Source organism: Siphateles boraxobius, unplaced genomic scaffold, assembly GCF_051911475.1.
Source record: "Siphateles boraxobius isolate OS27281-9 unplaced genomic scaffold, OSU_SipBor_1 7, whole genome shotgun sequence".
NCBI lineage: Eukaryota > Metazoa > Chordata > Actinopteri > Cypriniformes > Leuciscidae > Siphateles > Siphateles boraxobius.
In genome coordinates, this window is record NW_027509197.1 from 41,247,501 (window position 1) to 41,270,996 (window position 23,496).

At 38.0% G+C, this 23,496-nt stretch overlaps 1 protein-coding gene across 3 annotated transcripts in view; it reads right to left on the bottom strand.

The window, feature by feature from the left end:
• Nucleotides 1-22,936, bottom strand: part of LOC143723953 (FERM and PDZ domain-containing protein 4-like) — an 88,435-nt gene extending 65,499 nt beyond the window's left edge. Inside the window, exon 1 of one of the 3 annotated variants that reach the window (XM_077216893.1) lies at nt 22,712-22,936. In XM_077216893.1, coding sequence (XP_077073008.1) covers nt 22,712-22,794 — 83 coding nt within the window. In that variant the 5' untranslated portion in view covers nt 22,795-22,936. Of the gene's footprint in view, nt 1-14,857; nt 15,283-22,711 lie in introns of those variants that run through there. The other 2 variants (XM_077216895.1, XM_077216894.1) reach the window with 2 other exon arrangements.
• Between the last annotated feature and the right edge of the window lie 560 nt (nt 22,937-23,496).

The window sequence follows — 23,496 nt, forward strand, 5'->3', positions numbered from 1 at the left end:
AATCACAGCAGACTTGGTCATCTAAACAATTACAGCAGACTGGGTCATCTAACCAATTACAATTACAGCAGACTGGGTCATCTAACCAATTACAGCAGACTGGGTCATCTAACCAATTACAGCAGACTGGGTCATCTAACCAATTACAGCAGACTGGGTCATCTGACCAATTAAAGCAGACTGGGTCATCTAACCAATTACAGCAGACTGGGTCATCTGACCAATTACAGCAGACTGGGTCATCTAACCAATTACAGCAGACTGGGTCATCTGACCAATTACAGCAGACTGGGTCATCTGACCAATCAAAGCAGACTGGGTCATCTGACCAATCACAGCAGACTGGGTCATCTAACCAATCACAGCAGACTGGGTCATCTGACCAATCACAGCAGACTGGTTCATCTGACCAATTACAGCAGACTGTGTCATCTGGCCAATCACAGCTGACTGTGTCATCTGACCAATCACAGCAGACTGGGTCATCTGACCAATCACAGCAGACTGGGTCATCTGAACAATCACATCAGACTGGGTCATCTAACCAATTACAGCAGACTGGGTCATCTAACCAATTACAGCAGACTGGGTCATCTGACCAATCACAGCAGAGTAGACTAGGGGTCGACCGATATGTGATTTTCAGGGCCGATGCCGATACCGATTATTATAGATCAAGTAGACCGATAACCGATATTTTAAAACCGATATATAGCCTATATCTGGTGTAAAAATGTAAGTTAATGTCAAAATTAAGAATAACAAAGAGTTTTGACAAATACTTTCTTTAAATTATTTTAAACATATCTTTAAATCTGAGAACTGTTAATAATAACTATTATTATTATTATTAATAATAATAATAACAAAAAAATGTGCAGGGAGCACCCAGCAGCATTCTGTAAAACTTAAAGACTCTATTTTAATGGATAAATTAAATGTTAGTAATCAAAAAGCATTTCAAATTAATCTAAATCATCAAACGTATTCAATTTATTTACAGTTTAACAAAAATTACATGTTTAGGGCCCTATGAAAAAACGAACTTTTATTTTGACGGGTTGCCGTGGAGATCTTTGAGTTTCTGTGTGTTTATGATATGACGATAACTTTTCTCAGTTGAAGATTTAAAAGCTCATGAAGTGACTTAAGCGGATGATGTTTATGTCCTCATATAATGATGCGGCTGAGGCTGAAAACAGCGCAAGCGTCACGCGTGCTCCAGTGTGTGTGTGTGTGTGTGTGTGTGCTAAATGAAATCACGCGTCTGCACCATTCATTTAGAGACACGCAGGATTCATATTTAAATAGTCTTTTTGCGGTTTGAAATTGGATTTGATTTACTGACCTGCTTTTTATTAATTCACAGGAAGTTGACAAATTCCGTGACATTCCGCTTTATACAGTAAATTCCGTTTTTATGACTGGATTCCGCGATTCGGTCCGTGTTTTCTGCATCGCGGAGATCACATGACACTATTATATTGAGGTGTTTTGCAACTTCAGTGGAGTAATGTATTGCTACTTCAGCAAAGTCTGCAGCTGCCTTAACTCTGAGAGACAAGACAGCTGATGCGTGATCAGTGCAGCAGCTCCAGTCAGCGAGTGCTGTTGGTGTGAGGGCTAAACTTTCTGTGCCTTCAGCTTTCCGCATTGATTTGATTGGCCGGACTCGTGACTCCCAACAAATCAGATGTGGGACATTGCATTGGTCTAGTCTACAGAGTGGTGAGTTCCGACAGAGGCGGCTGCCTCAGAGACAAATATAGCGCATTTGAAAATTAAATTATTGTATTGGCAAATCGATTTTGAAAATGGCCGATATCGATAACAGGGCTCATGGCGCTTATGTCGAGCCCTGCCGATAACCATAAAATGCTCAATATCGGCGCCGATAATCGGTCGACCCCTAGAGTAGACCAATCAGAGCAGACTGGGTCATCTGAACAATCACAGCAGACTGGGTCATCTGACCAATCAGAGTAGACGGTGTCATCTGACCAATCAGAGCAGACTGGGTCATCTGACCAATCAGAATAGACTGGGTCGTCTGACCAATCACAGCAGACTGGGTCGTCTGACCAATCACAGCAGACTGGGTCATCTGACCAATCAGAGTAGACTGGGTCATCTGACCAATCAGAGTAGACTGGGTTATCTGAATCTTTAATGGAAGCGTTTCAGACACTGAGAGAAGGAGCTGAAGCTGCAGTGGAGATTATGAGGAAATTAATGTGTTTTTTGGCCTGGGATGCATGTAAAATAGCATAAAAGTGCACTTTAAATAAACACTGCAATCCTGCACTGTTGAACACAGTAATAAATCTGGCTTCTCCAGTAAATATATGTTGTTTTAAGAATGTTGAGATATTTGTGCATCTTTATATCCATCAGTAATGGAGGCTCTTCACACTGAAGCTGACAGTGATGTGATGTAGGCCATCATTAAAGCGCTCAGAAACACTGAATCCGCCCGTTATTCCCCAATCCCGAGCATCATCGGAGCAGCTGGGAAACACCACAGCTAATGACCGCGTAATAACACACACACAGCTGCTAATGAGCGTTTCACACACAGATATTACACCGGAACTGAAGCCTGAGGCACGAGCTGCTCATAACAATACAGGAAATACAAACGCTTCCCATCAATTATGAAATTACCATAATTACACTTTGCTGTCATTTCCTCATCCTCATGTTTCAAACCTGTATGATTTTTGTTCCTTCTTCTGTGGGACAAAGACAAAAAAAAAAGATATTCTGAATTTTTTGGGGGGGGATTTTTTTTTTCTTTCCATAAAATTATAATTTGGACCCCTAAAGTTTTTACTAAAACACCAAATCCGAAATTAAGTTTTAATTTAGCCAAAAACCGAGTATAAAGTTTATTGGTAACACTTAACAATAAGGTTCCATTAGTTAACGCATTATGAATATTAACTAGTACATCTGTTAGAGTATTTATTATTGTTATTGCACTGAATTATATATTATAATTCTGATTGTAATAATGTATTAGTAAGTTCTGAAATGGACATTAAGATTAATAAATGCCTTCATGGTTCATTCATGTTAACTAATCTTAATTAATGAGTATTGATGCTGAAAAATGAAAATTCAGCTTTGATCACAGGAATAAATTACACTTTACTATATATTCACATAGAAAACAGCTGATTTGCATTGGAATAATATTTAACAATTTTTACTGTATTTTTCATCAGATAAATGCAGCTTTTGTGAGGCTCTTTCAGAAACATTAACAAATCTTACCGACCCCAAACTTGTGAAATGTAGTGTATGGCGAAGAGCGATTCATAATGCAACACTTACAGAAGCTTTAGCCAAGAATTTGCATACTTGTAATGTTAAAATATTTAAAATTTTGAGTTTGTGGCGTTTGAGCTCATGAATATTCTGCGCATGCATCACTCTCGGTCTGGCACACACTGTTCTTCTGTGTGAACAATGAACGTGTGTAAAGCAAACACACAGCAGAAAAGCATGCATGCAGTAATAACTGACCGGCTCCTTCAAAACCTCACGTTTATTACATTTCTGCACGTATGAAAGAATCTCTTCTGAAACCTGTCAAGAATGTGTTTAGCGCACCAAAATCAACAGAAAAAATGCAGTTATAATTCGCATAAATGTATGCATTGCATTACATATTCTCATGCACATTTTCTCCCCTAATTCTCATTATTTTCATGCATTTGGGAATTTTCCTATCAGTTTTGTGCAATTATCATTAATATCTGTGTTGATTCTCTATATTGTCATTTTAATTGTGCTAGAAATAGGCTTCAGTTTAGAGCTAAATGTAGTCTTATTTATTTTTTCTTTTAATTTCAGTGTAGAATGTGGTTCTTTGAGATTTTCATGCAGGATATTTGTACAGCACTGTTTTGTTAGAAGCACAAAAAAGGTGATGCAATTGCTAATTTTCATTTGCACAAATCTCACAGAGAAAAAAAAGCATTTGCACTGATGAAACTGATAAATGCGATTATAATTGTAGTCATGATTGTCATTGTTTGAGGCCAGAGGAAAATAAAGCCGTTTGAATGGCATCTGGGCATTAATATCTGAGATCTGAGATCATCACTGCCCTCATCAGACCTCCACTGAAACTACACCACCTTCACTGAAACTACACCACCTTCACTGAAACTACACCACCTCCACTGAAACTACACCACCTCCACTGGAACTACACCACCTCCACTGAAACTACACCACCTCCACTGATACTACACCACCTTCACTGAAACTACACCACCTCCACTGAAACTACACCACCTCCACTGATACTACACCACCTCCACTGAAACTACACCACCTCCACTGAAACTACATCACCTTCACTGGAACTACACCACCTCCACTGAAACTACACCACCTCCACTGAAACTACACCACCTCCACTGAAACTACACCACCTTCACTGAAACTACACCACCTCCACTGAAACTACACCACCTTCACTGAAACTACACTACCTCCACTAAAACTACACCACCTTCACTGAAACTACACCACCTCCACAGAAACTACACCACCTTCACTGAAACTACACCACCTTCACTGAAACTACACCACTTCCACTGAAACTACACCACCTTCACTGAGACTACACCACCTTCACTGAAACTACACCGCCTTCACTGAAACTACACCGCCTTCACTGAAACTACACCACCTTCACTGAAACTACACCACCTCCACTGAAACTACACCACCTCCACTGATACTACACCACCTTCACTGAAACTACACCACCTTCACAGAAACTACACCACCTTCACAGAAACTACACCACCTCCACTGAAACTACACCACCTCCACTGATACTACACCACCTTCACTGAAACTACACCACCTCCACTGATACTACACCACCTTCACTGAAACTACACCACCTTCACAGAAACTACACCACCTCCACTGATACTACACCACCTTCACTGAAACTATACCACCTCCACTGAAACTACACCACCTCCACTAAAACTACACCACCTCCACTGAAACTACACCACCTCCACTGAAACTACACCACCTTCACAGAAACTACACCACTGAAACTACACCACCTCCACTGAAACTACACCACTGATACTACACCACCTTCACTGAAACTATACCACCTCCACTGAAACTACACCACCTCCACTAAAACTACACCACCTTCACAGAAACTACACCACCTTCACAGAAACTACACCACCTTCACAGAAACTACACCACCTTCACAGAAACTACACCACCTCCACTGAAACTACACCACCTCCACAGAAACTACACCACTGAAACTACACCACCTTCACTGAAACTACACCACCTCCACTGAAACTACACCACTGAAACTACACCACCTTCACTGAAACTACACCACCTTCACAGAAACTACACCACCTCCACTGAAACTACATCCCCTCCACTGAAACTACATCCCCTCCACTGAAACTACACCACCTCCACTGAAAATACAACAAATTGACTGAAACTACAACACCTCCACTGAAACTACACCACCTTCACTGAAAATACAACAAATTGACTGAAACTACACCACCTCCACTGAAAATACAACAAATTGACTGAAACTACACCACCTTCACTGAAACTACACCACCTTCACTGAAACTACACCACCTCCACTGAAAATACAACAAATTGACTGAAACTACACCACCTTCACTGAAACTACACCACCTCCACTGAAAATACAACAAATTGACTGAAACTACAACACCTTCACTGAAACTACATCACCTTAAATGTAAATCTTTAAATTTATCAAATAAATGCAGCTTTAGTGAGCATTAGAGACTCTTTCAGAAACATTAAATATCATTCTGACCCCATATTTTAGAAAGGTAGTGTATTTAAAAAAACTAATAAAAAAACCACTCACAAATTTACTAACATTAAAATGAAAAAAAAAATCTAAAAAAAAAAACCTATAATAGTACTAACTCAGGTAAACTGATCTCAGTTTAACCTCAGTTTAAAATCCTTTAAAAATGACAAAAAAAAACGCCATGAAAGCATCATAATTAATTCTTATAAGTCAATACAATATCTTTGGCAAGATTTTCAGTGAATAATGACTAAAACATCAGTTTAGAAACATGAGGATGACACAACTAGTGGTGCAACGGATCATCATTGATCCGTGATCCGTTCGGATCAATATCTTCGGTTCGGCACACACGTGATCCGCGGATTGATTTATGAAAAAAAAAAAAGTTGTGCGCATGTTCAGTCCACACACAGCGTGGTCATGGCGAGCGGAGGAACGGAGGAGCTTGAACGCCCCGCGTCATTTAAATCCCCTGTATGGGAGCATTTTGGCTTCCCTGTCAAATAATGATGAAGGAAAGAGGTTAGTGGATAAAACCGTGACAATGTGTAGGCACTGTGGCAGCATGGCCACGCATTTGAAGCGACATCATCCCGATGTTTCACTGACAGGAGTGAAAACTAAGGCTGCTCAACAACCGCTTATCACTGCAGCATTTAAGCAGCCCCTTGTTGCACAATCAGACTGGGCTAAAGCCATCACAAACGGCATTCGCGCAGCACTACCCCTCGCTCGTCCCTCTCTCTCTCTCTCTCTCGCGAGCGCTCTCTCTCTCCCTCATATAAGGTGCCATCTAGGGCTTAAATCAAACTTCATTCACGCACACATATATGAAACACTTGCATACACATACTAAGTAGTCAAACATACATGTATACTGCTGAATGCTCAAACAACATATGAAATGCACAAAGACGCAAACTCTACACACGCGAGATGCGCGCACACAAACTCTCCACGCACATAATCAAAAGAGACGCGCGCGCGCACACACAAATTCTCCACGCACATACTCATATGAGACGCGAGCACACACACACACAGAAACTCGCGCACAAACTCAATGAGACGCGAGCGCACACACTCACAAACTCTCCGCGCACATACTCATATGAGACGCGAGCACACACACAAACTAGCGCACATACTCATATGAGACGCATGCTCACACAGTACATGATGCATATGATTCTCAGTGTGAACGTAAGTCACACATTGGTAAGACAAGACATGCATTTTTTGTTAACAGAGAATGAGAGTCCCTTGCTTTTATTGTTTTTGGTTGTTTTGTTCATTTACTGCGGATATTTAAAATGTTTTCAGTGTTAAATAGTCTTTAGAAATAAAAGTTTATTGATCTTTGAAAAGCTATACCTGCATTATTATGCCATTATCATTATTTTACATGAAAATGGTCTCAGAACGACAATATTATCGTTTATTATCAATATTATCGTTTATCGCAATAATTTCTTGGACAATTTACCGTCCAGCAAAATTTGTAATCGTGACAGGCCTAACTATCGGTGTGTTTATAGGTGCAGACATGAGGCCATTTATTTTTTATTTTTTTTGCTGATCCGAAAAATGATCCGATCCGTTACTCTGATCCGAGAAACGATCCGAACCGTGAGTTTTTTGATCCGTTGCACCCCTAGACACAACTCTTATTTTGTGGATGAACTTAAATTAGAAACTTCTAGATCTCATTACGGATGTCAATTTACATAAATTGCCATAATCGATGGTTGTTTAAATGAGCGATCAATTAATCGATTTAATGTTATCCTATTAAATCATAAGCGGGAGCTACAAAGTTATCACGTCACTTAATCAACACGTCACTTAATATATATATATATATATATATATATATTTTTTTTTTTTTTACATATAAATAGATTGTGTTTTACAGCTTAGAAGCTCGGCTTTACAGTGAATACATTGAATATGGCTATTACTAAATAAGTGATTTTAATTTGCTGACATATTAGAACTGCTCTATTTTCATAGCAGGAAAAAACCTGCTTTACATGAAAATATGATCAGTAAAATCATAGTACATAACAGATAGACGTATAAACTGACTTCACGAAACACTAGTATTGAAAGCGTAATAGAAGTGTAGATCACGGAGAGACATTGACATGATGCTTCGCTAAAGCAATGGGACTTTATGTTCAGTAAAATCAGGTTTTTTTAGGAGACTCGGTTGAGTAAATAAAGTTATCCTTTATAATCCTCAGTGCATTTTTGACATCATCTTTAGTTTCCGTTCAAGGCCGTTTCTCCTCATGGAAACAGGATTCATGCGCACTTTCATTATTTTAGGCATCATCTTTCCAGCAAGTTCTCGAGATGCATGAATTAAAGATGATGCTTTCATAACTCTCCAAAGTGCTTCTTTTCATACACTGTCTTATAAATAAGATGAAGCGCTCTTTAACCTTCAGCCTATCTTTTCATAGTCCAAATATTCACACTGCACATGCACTCATACCTGCAGGCTGAAGCTTTTACACTGCAATTTGCCCTTTGGTGACATTTGATCAACTTCATTAATTTAGTTCATTATGTTAATGTAATCCCTCAAGTCCAATATTTTCCTTATGCAAGAGCTATTGTTTTCAGGAGATTAAGAATGCAGCAGATTATGGTTTATAAAGATCACATGACAACTAGCATTACAAGACAATTCTGTCATTATTCGACCATAACATGTTCCAGACGTTCATGATCAGATTCAGAACACGTGCACTAATTCATAATCACCACAGATGTCAAAACAGAGAGCAAAATCTTTTCTTTCATTCATTCGTATGACAGCTCTATTCCAAGCTTGAAAAACAGGTTTCAAAATGAATCAAAATACAACTAAAATCGTAGTGTTGCAAAATAAATTAATATTTTGTTTTTCTTAAATACATATTTTTATAATAATAATATTTTATTATTCTTAAGTAGACAATTTTTTATTTAATTTTAAATAATAATAATAAAATCATAATTATTATTGTTCTTAATAATAATTTAAAGAAAATTATTTATTTAATTTATTTAATTATTTAAAAATTTTAATAATAATAATAATAAAATAATTCTTATTATTTTTATTCAATTGTTATTAATAATAATAATAATAATAATATATTTTTTTAAGTACACATTTTTATTTTATTTTAATAACAATAATTACTATTAATATTAATAATAAAAAATAATAAAAAAATAAATAAAAATACCCCTATGGGTAAAATTACTTTTTCCCCATATCCTGCAGCCCTACAGGATTTTTCCATGACCATTAGACTCTGTATGGATGCTCTTAGGAGTCATGATCACTAGAAGTATGGAGTCAGAAAGTTTCAATATTTCTCATTTTATGTTAAGGAAAATAAATAACATCATGTGTGTTTCAGTGAGTAAATAATGAAAGAGTTTATCTGTGCAGATGCTGGTGATTAAGATAATCATGAAAGAGCTTTGCAGAATTTGAACATTTTGTAAAAAGTTTCAACATCGACATAAAAATGTTTCTCATATCAAGCATCACAAAACACTTGCCATCCCAACAGCACTGGGAACAGCACTGGGAACACTAGGAACAGCACTGGGAAAACTGTGAATAGCACGGGGAACACTGGGAATAGCACTGGGAAGCACACCGGCCCTCATTTATCATTCTTGCGTAGAAACGGTCGTATTTGTTGGTGTAAGATTATGCTTACACTCCTCTCACCGCCTGATTTATGAAATCCAGGTGTACGCAATACCTGCCCTTGATAAATGCCGCGTCTGAAAACGATCGTCATTAGAATAACACGCCCCTATATATTCAAGTATCCGCTTCCCCCACACCCTCATTTTACGCCATGGACACACGGAAGACGGCAAAGAGGAGACACTTCTCTGGAGATCGAGACCATCACCATCATCAAAAATTATTATTAAATCAAACAACAATATTGTTGATGATAAATTCAAAGTTAATTATATTTTTTTCAAAACGCTATAAATCCATCCATTTTTTGTCTAAAAAAACAACAAGAAGAGAACATGCATCATATAATCAGGGACTCATACTATAAATTAATATAAATTAAAGAAGTGCAACTGCATGAAATAAATAAAAGCCAAACAAAATAAATAGTAAAATAAATTAAATAGTAAAAATAAAATAAATATTTCCAATGTCACGTTCCAATATTGTCCACCACATAAAACAAATAATTTAAAAATAACACACAAATACTGTCCTTAAATACAACAATGTTAAAAATACATTCAAATCATTTAGTAACACATTTAGGCTAATAGTAATTCGTGCCGAACTTGAAAAAAGTAATGCTAACAATATTCAGGCCTACTATTAGGCGTGTTGTAGCCATTAACTAAGTGCATTTAGTTTCATATTTGTTAAAAAATAATAATGTTATTTTTTCCCTATCTACGTTGATTATGAAAAGTGAACATAGGCTAAGATAGGATGCGCAATATATCGGGAGACATGCTCAGACATGATTTTGGCCACTTAATTAAGTTTTGTTTTGTAGAAAGCCTTTCTTTAAATTGAATTTCGTTTTGTATAAATTGTATCTTAATTTTAATATTTTTGTTCATCAACCAATTGCCTGGATTTAATAAATAAGAAGCAAATAGCCGACAATATAATCATGAGTCATGACATGGAGGCGCGAGCGCAGTCCCTTGCATTGCACGTGAACTGGAGCGCATCTCATCACAAATTAACCGAAACTCAGTATATGCCTCACAGACATGAGAAATATATCTATAAAGAAAGCTTGAAATGTCTTTAAACGAAACAATTATAAACGAAAAGAAATAGGCTACTCTCTCTATAGGTGCGTTCACTACGGAGATGGTGATCATCAATTTCATCTTTGCAGACACAACACTAGTTTATTAATAGAAATAAAATACAAATTTATTTTTAAAAATGGCGTTTATCGCGTTTTGGAAAAGAGCTCCTCATATATTTTAGTTTGTCAGTGCGTTTTGTGGTTTTAGGAATTGTTTTTCTGCGCATTTCCGCACTAACTCAAAACGTGCGTACATGTACACCACCTCCTGACCTGGCGTAGGATTTGAGCGTGCCGTACGCCAACGTCCATATTGATAAATATCAAAGTCACCGTGGTTTTGGGTGTACGCCAGGTGTACGCTGGAAATTTGGTGTACGCACTTTTGATAAATGAGGGCCAATGGGAATAACACTGGGAACGACTCTGGGAACGACACTGGGAAAGACACTAGGAACAGCAGAGAGAACACTGGGAACAGCACTGGGAACAGCTCTGGGAACAGCTCTGGGAACAACTCTGGGAACAACTCTGGGAACAACTCTGGGAACAACTCTGGGAACAACTCTGGGAACAACTCTGGGAACAACTCTGGGAACAACTCTGGGAACAACTCTGGGAACAACTCTGGGAACAACTCTGGGAACAACTCTGGGAACAACTCTGGGAACAACTCTGGGAACAACTCTGGGAACAACTCTGGGAACAACTCTGGGAACAACTCTGGGAACAACTCTGGGAACAACTCTGGGAACAACTCTGGGAACAACTCTGGGAACAACTCTGGGAACAACTCTGGGAACAACTCTGGGAACAACTCTGGGAACAACTCTGGGAACAACTCTGGGAACAACTCTGGGAACAACTCTGGGAACAACTCTGGGAACAACTCTGGGAACAACTCTGGGAACAACTCTGGGAACAACTCTGGGAACAACTCTGGGAACAACTCTGGGAACAACTCTGGGAACAACTCTGGGAACAACTCTGGGAACAACTCTGGGAACAACTCTGGGAACAACTCTGGGAACAACTCTGGGAACAACTCTGGGAACAACTCTGGGAACAACTCTGGGAACAACTCTGGGAACAACTCTGGGAACAACTCTGGGAACAACTCTGGGAACAACTCTGGGAAATCACACTGGGAACGGCACTGGGAACGACACTGGGAACGACACTGGGAACGACACTGGGAACGACACTGGGAACGACACTGGGAACGACACTGGGAACGACACTGGGAACGACACTGGGAACAGCAGAGAGAACACTGGGAACAGCACTGGGAACAGCACTGGGAACAGCACTGGGAAAAGGCAGAGAGAACACTTGGAACAGCAGAGAGAACACTGGGAACAGCACTGGGAACAGCACTGGGAACAGCAGAGAGAACACTAGGAACGGCACTGGGAACAACTCTGGGAACAACTCTGGGAACAACTCTGGGAACAACTCTGGGAACAACTCTGGGAACAACTCTGGGAACAACTCTGGGAACAGCAGAGAGAACACTGGGAACAACAATGGGAACAGCACTGGGAACGGCACTGGGAACGGCACTGGGAACGACACTGGGAACGACACTGGGAACGACACTGGGAACGACACTGGGAACGACACTGGGAACGGCAATGGGAACGGCAATGGGAACGGCACTGGGAACGACACTGGGAACGACACTGGGAACGACACTGGGAACGACACTGGGAACGACACTGGGAACGACACTGGGAACGACACTGGGAACGACACTGGGAACGACACTTGGAACACTGGGAACAGCACTGGGAACAGCCCTTGGAACAGCCCTTGGAACAACACTTGGAACAACACTTGGAACAACACTTGGAACAGCCCTTGGAACAACACTTGGAACAGCCCTTGGAACAGCCCTTGGAACAGCCCTTGGAACAGCCCTTGGAACAACACTTGGAACAGCCCTTGGAACAACACTTGGAACAACACTTGGAACAACACTTGGAACAGCCCTTGGGACAGCCCTTGGAACAGCCCTTGGAACAACACTTGGAACAGCCCTTGGAACAACACTTGGAACAGCCCTTGGAACAGCCCTTGGAACAACACTTGGAACAGCCCTTGGAACAACACTTGGAACAACACTTGGAACAACACTTGGAACAACACTGGGAACAACACTTGGAACAACACTTGGAACAACACTTGGAACAGCACTGGGAACAGCACTGGGAACAGAACTGGGAACAGAACTGGGAACACTGAGAACAACACTAGGAACAGCACTGGGAACAGCACTGGGAACAGAACTGGGAACAGAACTGGGAACACTGGGAACAACACTGGGAACACTGGGAACAACACTGGGAACAGCACTGGGAAAAGAACTGGGAAAAGAACTGGGAAAAGAACTGGGAAAAGAACTGGGAACAACACTGGGAACAACACTGGGAACAACACTGGGAACAACACTGGGAACAACACTGGGAACAACACTGGGAACAACACTGGGAACAACACTGGGAACAGAGCTGGGAACAGAGCTGGGAACAGAGCTGGGAACAGAGCTGGGAACAGAGCTGGGAACAGAGCTGGGAACAGAACTGGGAACAGCACTGGGAACAGAACTGGGAACAACACTGGGAACAACACTGGGAACACTGGGAACAGCACTGGGAAAAGAACTGGGAAAAGAACTGGGAAAAGAACTGGGAAAAGAACTGGGAACAACACTGGGAACAACACTGGGAACAGAGCTGGGAACAGAACTGGGAACAGAACTGGGAACAGCACTGGGAACAGCACTGGGAAAAGAACTGGGAAAAGAACTGGGAACAACACTGGGAACAACACTGGGAACAACACTGGGAACAACACTGGGAACAGAGCTGGGAACAGCGCTGGGAACAGAACTGGGAACAGCACTGGGAACAGAACTGGGAACAGCACTGGGAACAGAACTGGGAACAGAACTGGGAAAAGAACTGGGAACAGCACTGGGAACAGCACTGAAGGCCTCGATCCTCCCGTTCACACAGAACAAACCCATTCTTTCATGCATAAAGCTGCCAGATGAAATAAAGAGCTGTTCTATAGATGTATAATCTGGATGATTATTGTGCAGAAGAAACACTGGACGAGGCGACGGTGCCTCTGGGATCCAGAGCCCAATCCTTTAGGAGGATTAGCCGGGATAAAATCAAGAAAAATCAAACAAGCCAAATAGGTTCTAGAGTTTAGAGTCGCAAGGATGAAATGAGCTTAACGTCCGGCTTATAAATGAGGGACACGAATTAAATCACAAGCGCCATTCTCCAGTGATCAACATATATGAGTTTGATAATATGCAGAATGATCATAATAATACAACAGGCCAAAAGATGTAGCTACATAAATTAATGCTTAATTTATACAATAAATTAAATGCATGCACACACACACACACACACACACACACTTACATAGATATATTTGTGTGTGTGTATTATATATATATAGTTGCAAGATGTGTTAAATGTCTCAGTAAAATGAAGTGATTCCATATCTTATAGCAATGCATCAGTATATTAATATCATATGTCAACAGTTTGACATTTTTTGTGATATGTGCTATTATTTTTATCACTTTATTATTGATTTGCACATGTGTGTCATCAATATAGTTTGATACCAAATCCACATAGACATTGGATAATGCACACATTTCTGATTTAAAATATTGTTTTTCTATACATATAGGCTACTTACTATAAATCTCTAAATGCATCATTTTAAATTAACTACATACACACATGATGTGCGTGTGTATATATTATATATTATGGGCTATAATATAAAATAATATATATGGTTATGGATATCGGTTATTGACAACCCCACATCGGTCGACAACTATGAAGGGATTCAGTAGCTGTTCCCTGTTTAATTTTCATCCTCGTATTGAGAGGCAGGAGCTCCGACTGTAAGTGATATTCGGATATTTTAAGATATTATCAGGACTGAATGAACGAGAAGATGCGACAGATGCGTTATCAGTTCCCGTGACATCATCATCATTACTTCTGCATATTCATCATCCAGTCAAACACGCGATTAAAATACAGGCATTGCAAGAAGTCAATGCCATGATATAATAATAATAATCATGCAAAGACAGTGTATATTCGCGCGACGCCTGCGGACTCACCTCCTCACGAAACTGAACACGTCCATCATGACAGGAACATCCTCACGCGTCTCGGTGAAAGGGTTCAGAAATGAGCGATTGATAGCAGGTCCTGTGGGATCTTCATCTTCATCTTCTCCTGCATGCCTGAAACTCGATCCGCTTTTCCCTCAGATCACATCCTTCACATCTCCTGATGCTCTCGGACAACTTTAGTTAATTCCCCATCGCGACGGAAACAGCGCGCGAGATGAGAAAGCGCGAGAGAAAGCGATTGATAATGCGAGGAATTGCATGGAGAGGAGTGTAAAACTGAGCAGTGATTGAACACGAAGATCTCAGCTGACGGACCTCCATCTAATCTCACATGTGCTCGTGCGCGTGCAGAGGTCGCGTCATCACTAGCGCGAGACTGAGGAGAACCGACAAGCGCGTGGCCGTTCCGTGAAGAAGAGGAGTGGGATGGACGGAGATGAAGAGAGAGAGAGGGAGAGAGAGAGAGAGGAGAAAAGAGAGATAGTTTGGGGATGATGAACAGAAACACACATCTGTGACTGTGAGCGCGCGTTCTGTTTGAGCGTGGCAAGGCTTTTTTTGTTGCATAATAATTCTGTACAATAAGAAATAATACAGAACAATGAACGGGAACATGTGGAGATACAGAAAAAAGGAAAAAGCAATAATTTAAAAAAACATAAAACTTTCTCTATACTATTTTCGAGAGTGTCAAGGTGCGAGTGTTAAAAAGATACAGTGCGCCAGAAATGGGCTTAACCAATGGCGTGGGTTCGGGGGCGGGGCTATATGTGAGTGTGACCAATAGCAGGCGAGAGGAGTGTGTTCGTGGGAAACCTTTTTGAAAACAATGTGCGTTCACGCTACTCAGACTTGTAAAAGCGTTCACGTCCTCGTCAGTTTGGGTTAGTTTAGGGTTAGGTTAAAAATCTTATTTTTTTCTTGCATAAGTTCCCAAATATTCAACAAACCATTAAACAAATTGCAGACATTACAAAGAGATTGAAGAGAAGAGCATGAAAAGGTCATCTCTCTGTCTGTAGAAATGCACATCACTATGAGCCGCTCTGGCGGAATATCAAACCGCTTCATTATTAATCTAAACCAGAATCAGTGTGTAAGATTCAGAAAGCCATTGAGGAAACGTTACATAATAACATGTGTCACAAAGCAGCAGCTGAATACTAAAATCTCAGTTTGGGTTTGGCAAATTATTCAAAGTGTGCAATGAGGGAAAGCTTCATTTCCCAATGAGGGAAAATATTTTATATTTTATGAATATTTTAATTGGTTATATATATATATATATATATATATATATATATATATATATATATATATATATATATATATGGTTATTTCCATAACCATATATATCATGGAAGACCCACACACTAAACTTGGGAAAGATGTGTGAAAAAAAAAAATGCAAACTACAGCTACAGGTTTTATTTTACTATGCAAAAAAAAAAATGCATTGAAAAAAAAATCTGGGAGGAAAATGCAAACATTGACTACAACATAATCAGTTATTAATATTTGGTTGTTCTCTCTTATTTTTGCATGTGTTCATAATTTCTTTGCCTGGATAAAAATGATGTTGCACAATTTTTCATGTTTCATAGCATTATTATCACTAATAAAACAATCGACTCCAATCACAACTACGCAATATGACTACAAAATCTATAATAATATCTGAATAAAGGATGAAGATGTGAATTCTACAATACCGGATGTCACTTTTGGACACGTCTGACTGTACAGTGGTCTTCAGATCGAAACATTACATGTACACAAAACAACTTTTTGCTTCTTTGTGATATTTCGCGAATTTCTCATTAACGAAAATGCTTGCGTAAATACATTCAGCTATAATATATGTACATGAAGATAATGTGAGGATAAATAAACTAAATAAAAAAATAAACAATAACTAAATCACGTCACTCACGTCAATTTTAGCATATATTCATTTATGCAAGATATACTCCAGCTCTACCTAAACCTGAAGGAAAACAGTTCAAAACTCTGCAAACATGCTTTTATGTGTATGAAATAATGCATGAGATGCATAACATGAACTGGTGCATGTGTTCATGATGGAAAAACACACACAGCACATTTCACTAGAAGAGTGAGTTATAAAACATGTCTAGCTCATATTTCACTCTAAAATAATCAAACTTATTGCCTATTTTAAGGACCATTAAGCAGCAAACTGCCCTAAATTATTCTCATATGTCAAAATATGATAATTTAATTATAATTAAAAAAAACATGTCAATGTCAAAATGGGATGTTCAAAATGTTTTAATTATAGATATTATTATAGATTTTGTAGTCATATTGCGTAGTTGTGCTTGGAGTCAATTGTTTTATTAGTGATAATAATGCAATGAAACTTTGTGCAACATCATTTTTGTCCAGGCAAAGAAATTATGAACACATGCAAAAACAAGACAATCAACCAAATATCAATAACTGATTATGTTGCAGTCAATGTTTGCTTTTTCCTGAAGCGTATTGTTTTTCTGTGCATTTTGTTGCATAGTAAAATAAAACCTGTAGCTGTAGTTTGAGATTTTTTTGGCAAATAATTTCATCAAAATTCATGTTTAGTGTTTTGTTCTCCCCTCATATTTAAAAAATAAAAAATATTTTCCTCACATTTTAATGGTTTAATCGAACTTGTGGGTCATTAAAAACAAATATATATTGTAATACACTGAACTGATGATGTCTGGATGCCAAAACATCACAAGCTTCTCTCAACACGGGAATAATAAAGCATCTGTCCTTCAACACAAGCGTTTCGTTAGACTGTGAACGGCTCACATGAGACGTGATGTCGTTGTTGTTTAATGCTGAATCATGTGTGTTTATTTATTATACACAACCACATCATTACAGAAAACTAAGAAAACGTGCCACTATATGTAGGTCACCATAAGCCAAAGCTTTCCAGATTTCCATCACACACACACACACACACACACACACACACACACACACACACACACACACACACACACACACACACACACACACACACACACACAGTCAGTAGAGATCAGGATATTCTGAAATGTGATGTAAAACGGGAATGTTTGGGAATAATGAGGTCACGAGCGTCTGGATTCTCCTGTAAAGCCAAAAGCTGCTGATTTCATTCATGCATTCATTCACTCGGACTCCTAAATCCAGCCCAGATTAATTCACGTGATGGAATTTGTTTGATGTATAAAGAAACTTTATTCAGGTTAGAGTTGAACTTCAGTGTTTAGAGCTCGATATTCCTTCACTGCTGTATCATCTGATGAATATACTGTACTGCTTTGGGGTTTTCAGGTCATTATTAGTGCTTGTATTTGTACTAGATGTCAGATATTAGGAAACATCTACTCATTCTATTTTTTATGAAAAAGTATTGCAGGATTGGTGACGTCACATGGGCAAACACATTTGCATATGCCCGCCCCCCGAGTAAGACATCGACCAATAGTTATAGACCAAAGATATTTCTAGTCGACTAGTAGTCGTTCGTTTAAGCCATTAGTCGACTAATCGAGTGTTTATATTAATAAGCTGTAAATCATAATAATGTGCCTTTAAACCGCTGGTTTGAGTCTCTACAGACTTTAGAAGATCCCAGCGTCAGGAACATGCGTATGGTTTATTAATCACATGATTATGTTTGTTCGGAGCATGTGACTGAGACTCAGAGTAATGAAGAGTTCACAGAAAACAGCGACTGTATTGAATCTGAAGTGAATGATTTCATAATGCTTAATGTCTGGAAATTACAATTTCATATGGATCATGTTTTCAAAACTCTTAGGTGCAATCATATATAATCATATATAATCCTATAATCATATATCTACATCTGCAATAGATTTCAAAATGTCATAATCATTTGTTAACAAACAAGTATTCATTACTTCAATGGGCTCATTGTACATTTTTAGCTCACTGTGATTTGTTTATGTACATTTCTGAAATACATAATTAGACAGTTTCCTCTGATAACAGATCACTATAAATTGTAATGCGGCATTTTCTGTAAAGCTGCTTGAAATGATGTGTATTGTGAAAAGCGCTGTACAAATAAACTGAATTGAACTACAGCTCAGCAGAAGATGTTTGAATCTGGCATCTAGTGTGTGTGTGTGTGTGTGTGTTGACACGTTCCCTATGCAGTGACGTTAGCCAATCGTAACAGTGGGCGTTTACTGACACGCCTTAAAGGAGCCGCGCCTTAAAAATCATTTTTCCACTTATGTTGTTTTTTTATGTGCAAAACACCATTAACATTATAACAGAACCTTAACTAATAAAAAAAATACATCATGATCACGTACCCCTTTAAAATTGGGTAATGTATCAAATTTATCTAAAAAAAATTATTAAAATGAAGCGAGTTTATGCTTGAAACAAGAACAAATGCCGGATAGTGATTAAAAATCTTGTTTTCCATTGAATTAAGGTTATTTTTCTGACTATTTCATACATTTTTAAGCACAAAAACAACACTTGATTGAATCTTGATTTAAGAATGTTTGGAAAACATCAGTTCTCACACTGAACATTCATCAGGTGCATTATGGGATGCTTTTAAACACCAGTAACATGCATTATGAGCACTTCATTATTCTTTTACATCTCATACATTCCTCATGCTGGAGTTACAGTACGCATTACCACACATATAACAATTAAATCAGCAGTTTCATCGGCACTATGTTTTCTTGGATTCTGTAACTTCTCATATTGATTGTCTCTTTCTGCATTTCTGCTTGTTTGATTGTTATAATAAGCAGATTGCTTGTCTCTGTCTGTCAACTGATTGTATTATTTTGTGAAGCGACCTTGGGTTCTTGAAAGGAGCTATAAAAATAAACATATTATTATTATTATTATTAAATATAACGACACCGATCCGAGCTGAGCGATATAGAGCCGACAGAAGGATATTTGTCAGGGTAAATATTCTGTGCCGTCATGTTTTGGGCAGATTGTCAGTTGCTCATCTCTATTTTACTCTGTAAAACTGTTATGAATAAAAGGAGAAATCACATGATGCTGGAAAACAGGTTCTGTATAGAACTCTAGTGTTCTGGACTCTATTTTAAAACTCGGTAACACTTTACAATAAGCCTCATTAGCTAACATATGAACTAAAAATGAACTGTACTTATACAGCATTTATTAATCTTTGCTAATGTTAATTTCAACATTTACTAATACTTGTTAAAATTGTGTTAACATTAGTTAATGCACTGTGAACTAACATTGAACAGCTGTATTTTTATAGATTTTTAAAGATTAATAAATACTGTAACAAACGTATTGCTCATTGTTAGTTAATACAGTAACTCATGTTAAATAATGAACATTATTGTAACCAGAACTCTTTATTGCTAAAAAGGTTGCAAATGTTTGCATAATAGTGTCATGTTGAACAGTTTTTTTATTTTATTTTTTATTTTATTTTATTTTTAAGTACCTTGACGAGCTATAAAATTTAATTCAAAATGAATTAGAACACCATTAATTAAAACTAAATCCATAAATTAATCCACTAAAAGGTTTATTTATGAAGCGCGGCTGACAGAACCCTTCAAGGTTCTATATAGAGTAAGAGTGGAGAAGCAAGTATACTAAAGTTTAAATTCCTTTTCAAATAATTTTCTATTAATTAAACAGCTCGTAAACATACTTTATCACTAGACAAAAAAAATGAATAACTAAATGTTGCATAATGCTAGTCTAGTACAGTAATATGGAAACATTTAAGACGGTTCTCCTTATATAGAACCTAAAGTGTTCTTTAGAATTGAGTCGAGAACTATATATAACCCCACTAAACTAAGAGTGAGTTTAATACAAAACAGGAACTCGTCTGATCTGAGATTTGGAAAAACACTAAAGTTTTGCGAGCCAACACAAAGTTTCTCTGGGAAATATATTTTTGTCCTTCCATCTCATATTTTGTCCCGTAATTTACAGAGAAAATGAGTAAAACAAATAGACTTGGCATTTCTTTTGTTGTCAATGTCAAAAGCTGTGCATCCAATCAAACTCTACAGCATTTTGGCACAAATTTTTCATTGAAATTTTCCGTTTCATTCTCATTTTCAGAAAACATCAACAAAACTCACCAGAATAAAGATAATGCAACACAGATGACATAAATTATGGGTTTGATTCATGAGAATAAATATGGTTTATTATAGTGAACCCTGTGCGTTTTGTGCAGTGAGTTCATGAGAGCATGAAATCAACGAACGTTAATAATTTTTGCAATTCATGGTAATATTGGTAACGTTTTACAATAAGGTCTCATTTGTGAACATTAGTTAATGCATTAACATAAGGTTACACTTTATTTGAAAGTGTCTGTGTTACAGTGTAATAATGATTGACTACATGTATTTGTTTAGGGTTAGTAAAAATTATCGTGATTTTGATGGTAAAAGATTCCATACTATATACGGTGAATAACTGTGATAGATCTGACTGTACATTTAATGTAATTTTACAGTAAAATACTGTTTTTGTTTTTGGAAGTGAAAAAGAACACTGTATAATTTACAGTAAAAAAGCGTAAATTGACATTCCCACAATTCCCTGCGTGACACTTCACATTTTATGTGTTTTTGTTGAAATAACTATTTCTTCATAGTTTTTCTAATCAGTTATGTACATTAGTGTTTTATGTTACATTTAATGTTGTTGAATTAATATGTATTGTATTTTTATAATGTCATGTGTGTTACCATGATGGTGTTTAGTGTCTGTGTGAATGACACTGTCCAGCTTCTATATTAATATTAACTTTCTTGTGGAAAAACTGCTTGTGACGAGCTTTGATTGATCATGTGACTCTCATCTCCACTGTGATTGGTGGTTATCAGTGAATTACAATGGTTCAAAACATATATTAGTATTTTAATAGATCCTTAAATTAACATTATATCAGATAATGAATTTTTTTTTACTGTAAATTTAAGTCTGTAAAACATAAATTGTTGTTACCGTATTTTTTACGGTAAATTTCTGCCAACAACATCTGCTGGATTTTTACCGTAAATTTAACGGCATTTTTTTTTATAGTGTGCATGTAAATATGCACAATTTATAGTTACAGTAACTACATGTAACATGTAACAAGGACACTAAAATTAAGTGTTACCAAAACTAACAATGAGTAATATTTTTTTAGAGCATTTAATATCTTGTTAGTTGTTAGTGCATTAACCATTATGTTAACAAATAAAACTTTTGAGCTCAATAATGTATTAGTGAATGTAGAAATTAACATTTACTAAGATTAATAAATGCTGTTGAAATATGAACCTTATTGTAAACTGTTACCGTGATATTAATATTATTAATTATTAAAGTTATACTACAGTAACATGTGTATGAGGAAACTAAAATTAAGTGTTACCTAAACTAGCAATACATTTTTTAGTATATTCTTAGTTTTTAGTGCATTAACTATTATGTTAACAAATACAACTTTTGTTCTCAATAATGTATTAGTGAACGTACGTAATAAATGCTAAAGTATTTTTAACTAATGTTAAGAAATGAAACCTTATTGTAAACTATAACCATGATATTAAAGTTTTTTTTTCTTTTTTTTTTTGCTGTTTGGTGCTTGATTATTATTATTTTTCAATGTTTGATTGAATGTAAAATCTGGATTGTGAATAAAAATGACACTTATTATTGAGCTCAGTTTTATCTAAAATTGCTGAGGCCTTCTAGGAGCCACACATAGAAAAATGCAAGAAATACTGTAAAATTCACAATGCCTCAAAAAAAGCAGCTGAAGGTCCGTAAACTCACTGAATGACTGTGAAAACGTCGAGTTCCTCGCTGGGCTCCGGGTCTTCGGCGGGCAGGGGTTTGTTTTGCTGTCCCTTCGGCATACTTTACGCTTTTAGCAAATCCTTCCGGCGACCGGCTCCTCGTGTCCCTGTTTCTCTCGGAAAAATGCAGTCAGGTAAAATCTCAACATCCGAGCTGGCCTGGATAAACCAACCAACTAACTACTTGCACACAGTCCGCCCCGGTCTGGGTGTGTGTGTGTGTGTGTGTCGAGCCCCTGGGGCGGAGAGAGAGAGAGAGAGAGAGAGAGAGAGAGAGAGAGAGAGAGAGAGAGAGAGAAAGAGAGAGAGAGAGAGACAGAGAGAGAGGCTCAATAATGAAACACCATCACATTACGGGCCAGTGCATCAGTGAGCCACAGGGATCGATGCTCAGCAGAAGATGTGTGTGTGTGTGTGTGTGTGAGAGGACAGATAGTGCCAGCAGTAGAAACGCATCAGAACAGCAGCGGTTCAATATCAGAGCGACACGCAGACAGAAATGCTTGTACTCACCGTTAAAGCTTGTGCTGGATTACAGGAATAAGCCACTCAAGGCCACAGTTGAGTCCGCTCACTCTCACACACACTCCAGGCCACAGTTTAGTCCGCTCACTCTCACACACACTCCAGGCCACAGTCACTCTCATACACACTCCAGGCCACAGTTGAGTCCGCTCACTCTCACACACACTCCAGGCCACAGTCGAGTTCGCTCACTCTCACACACACTCCAGGCCACAGTTGAGTCCGCTCACTCTCACA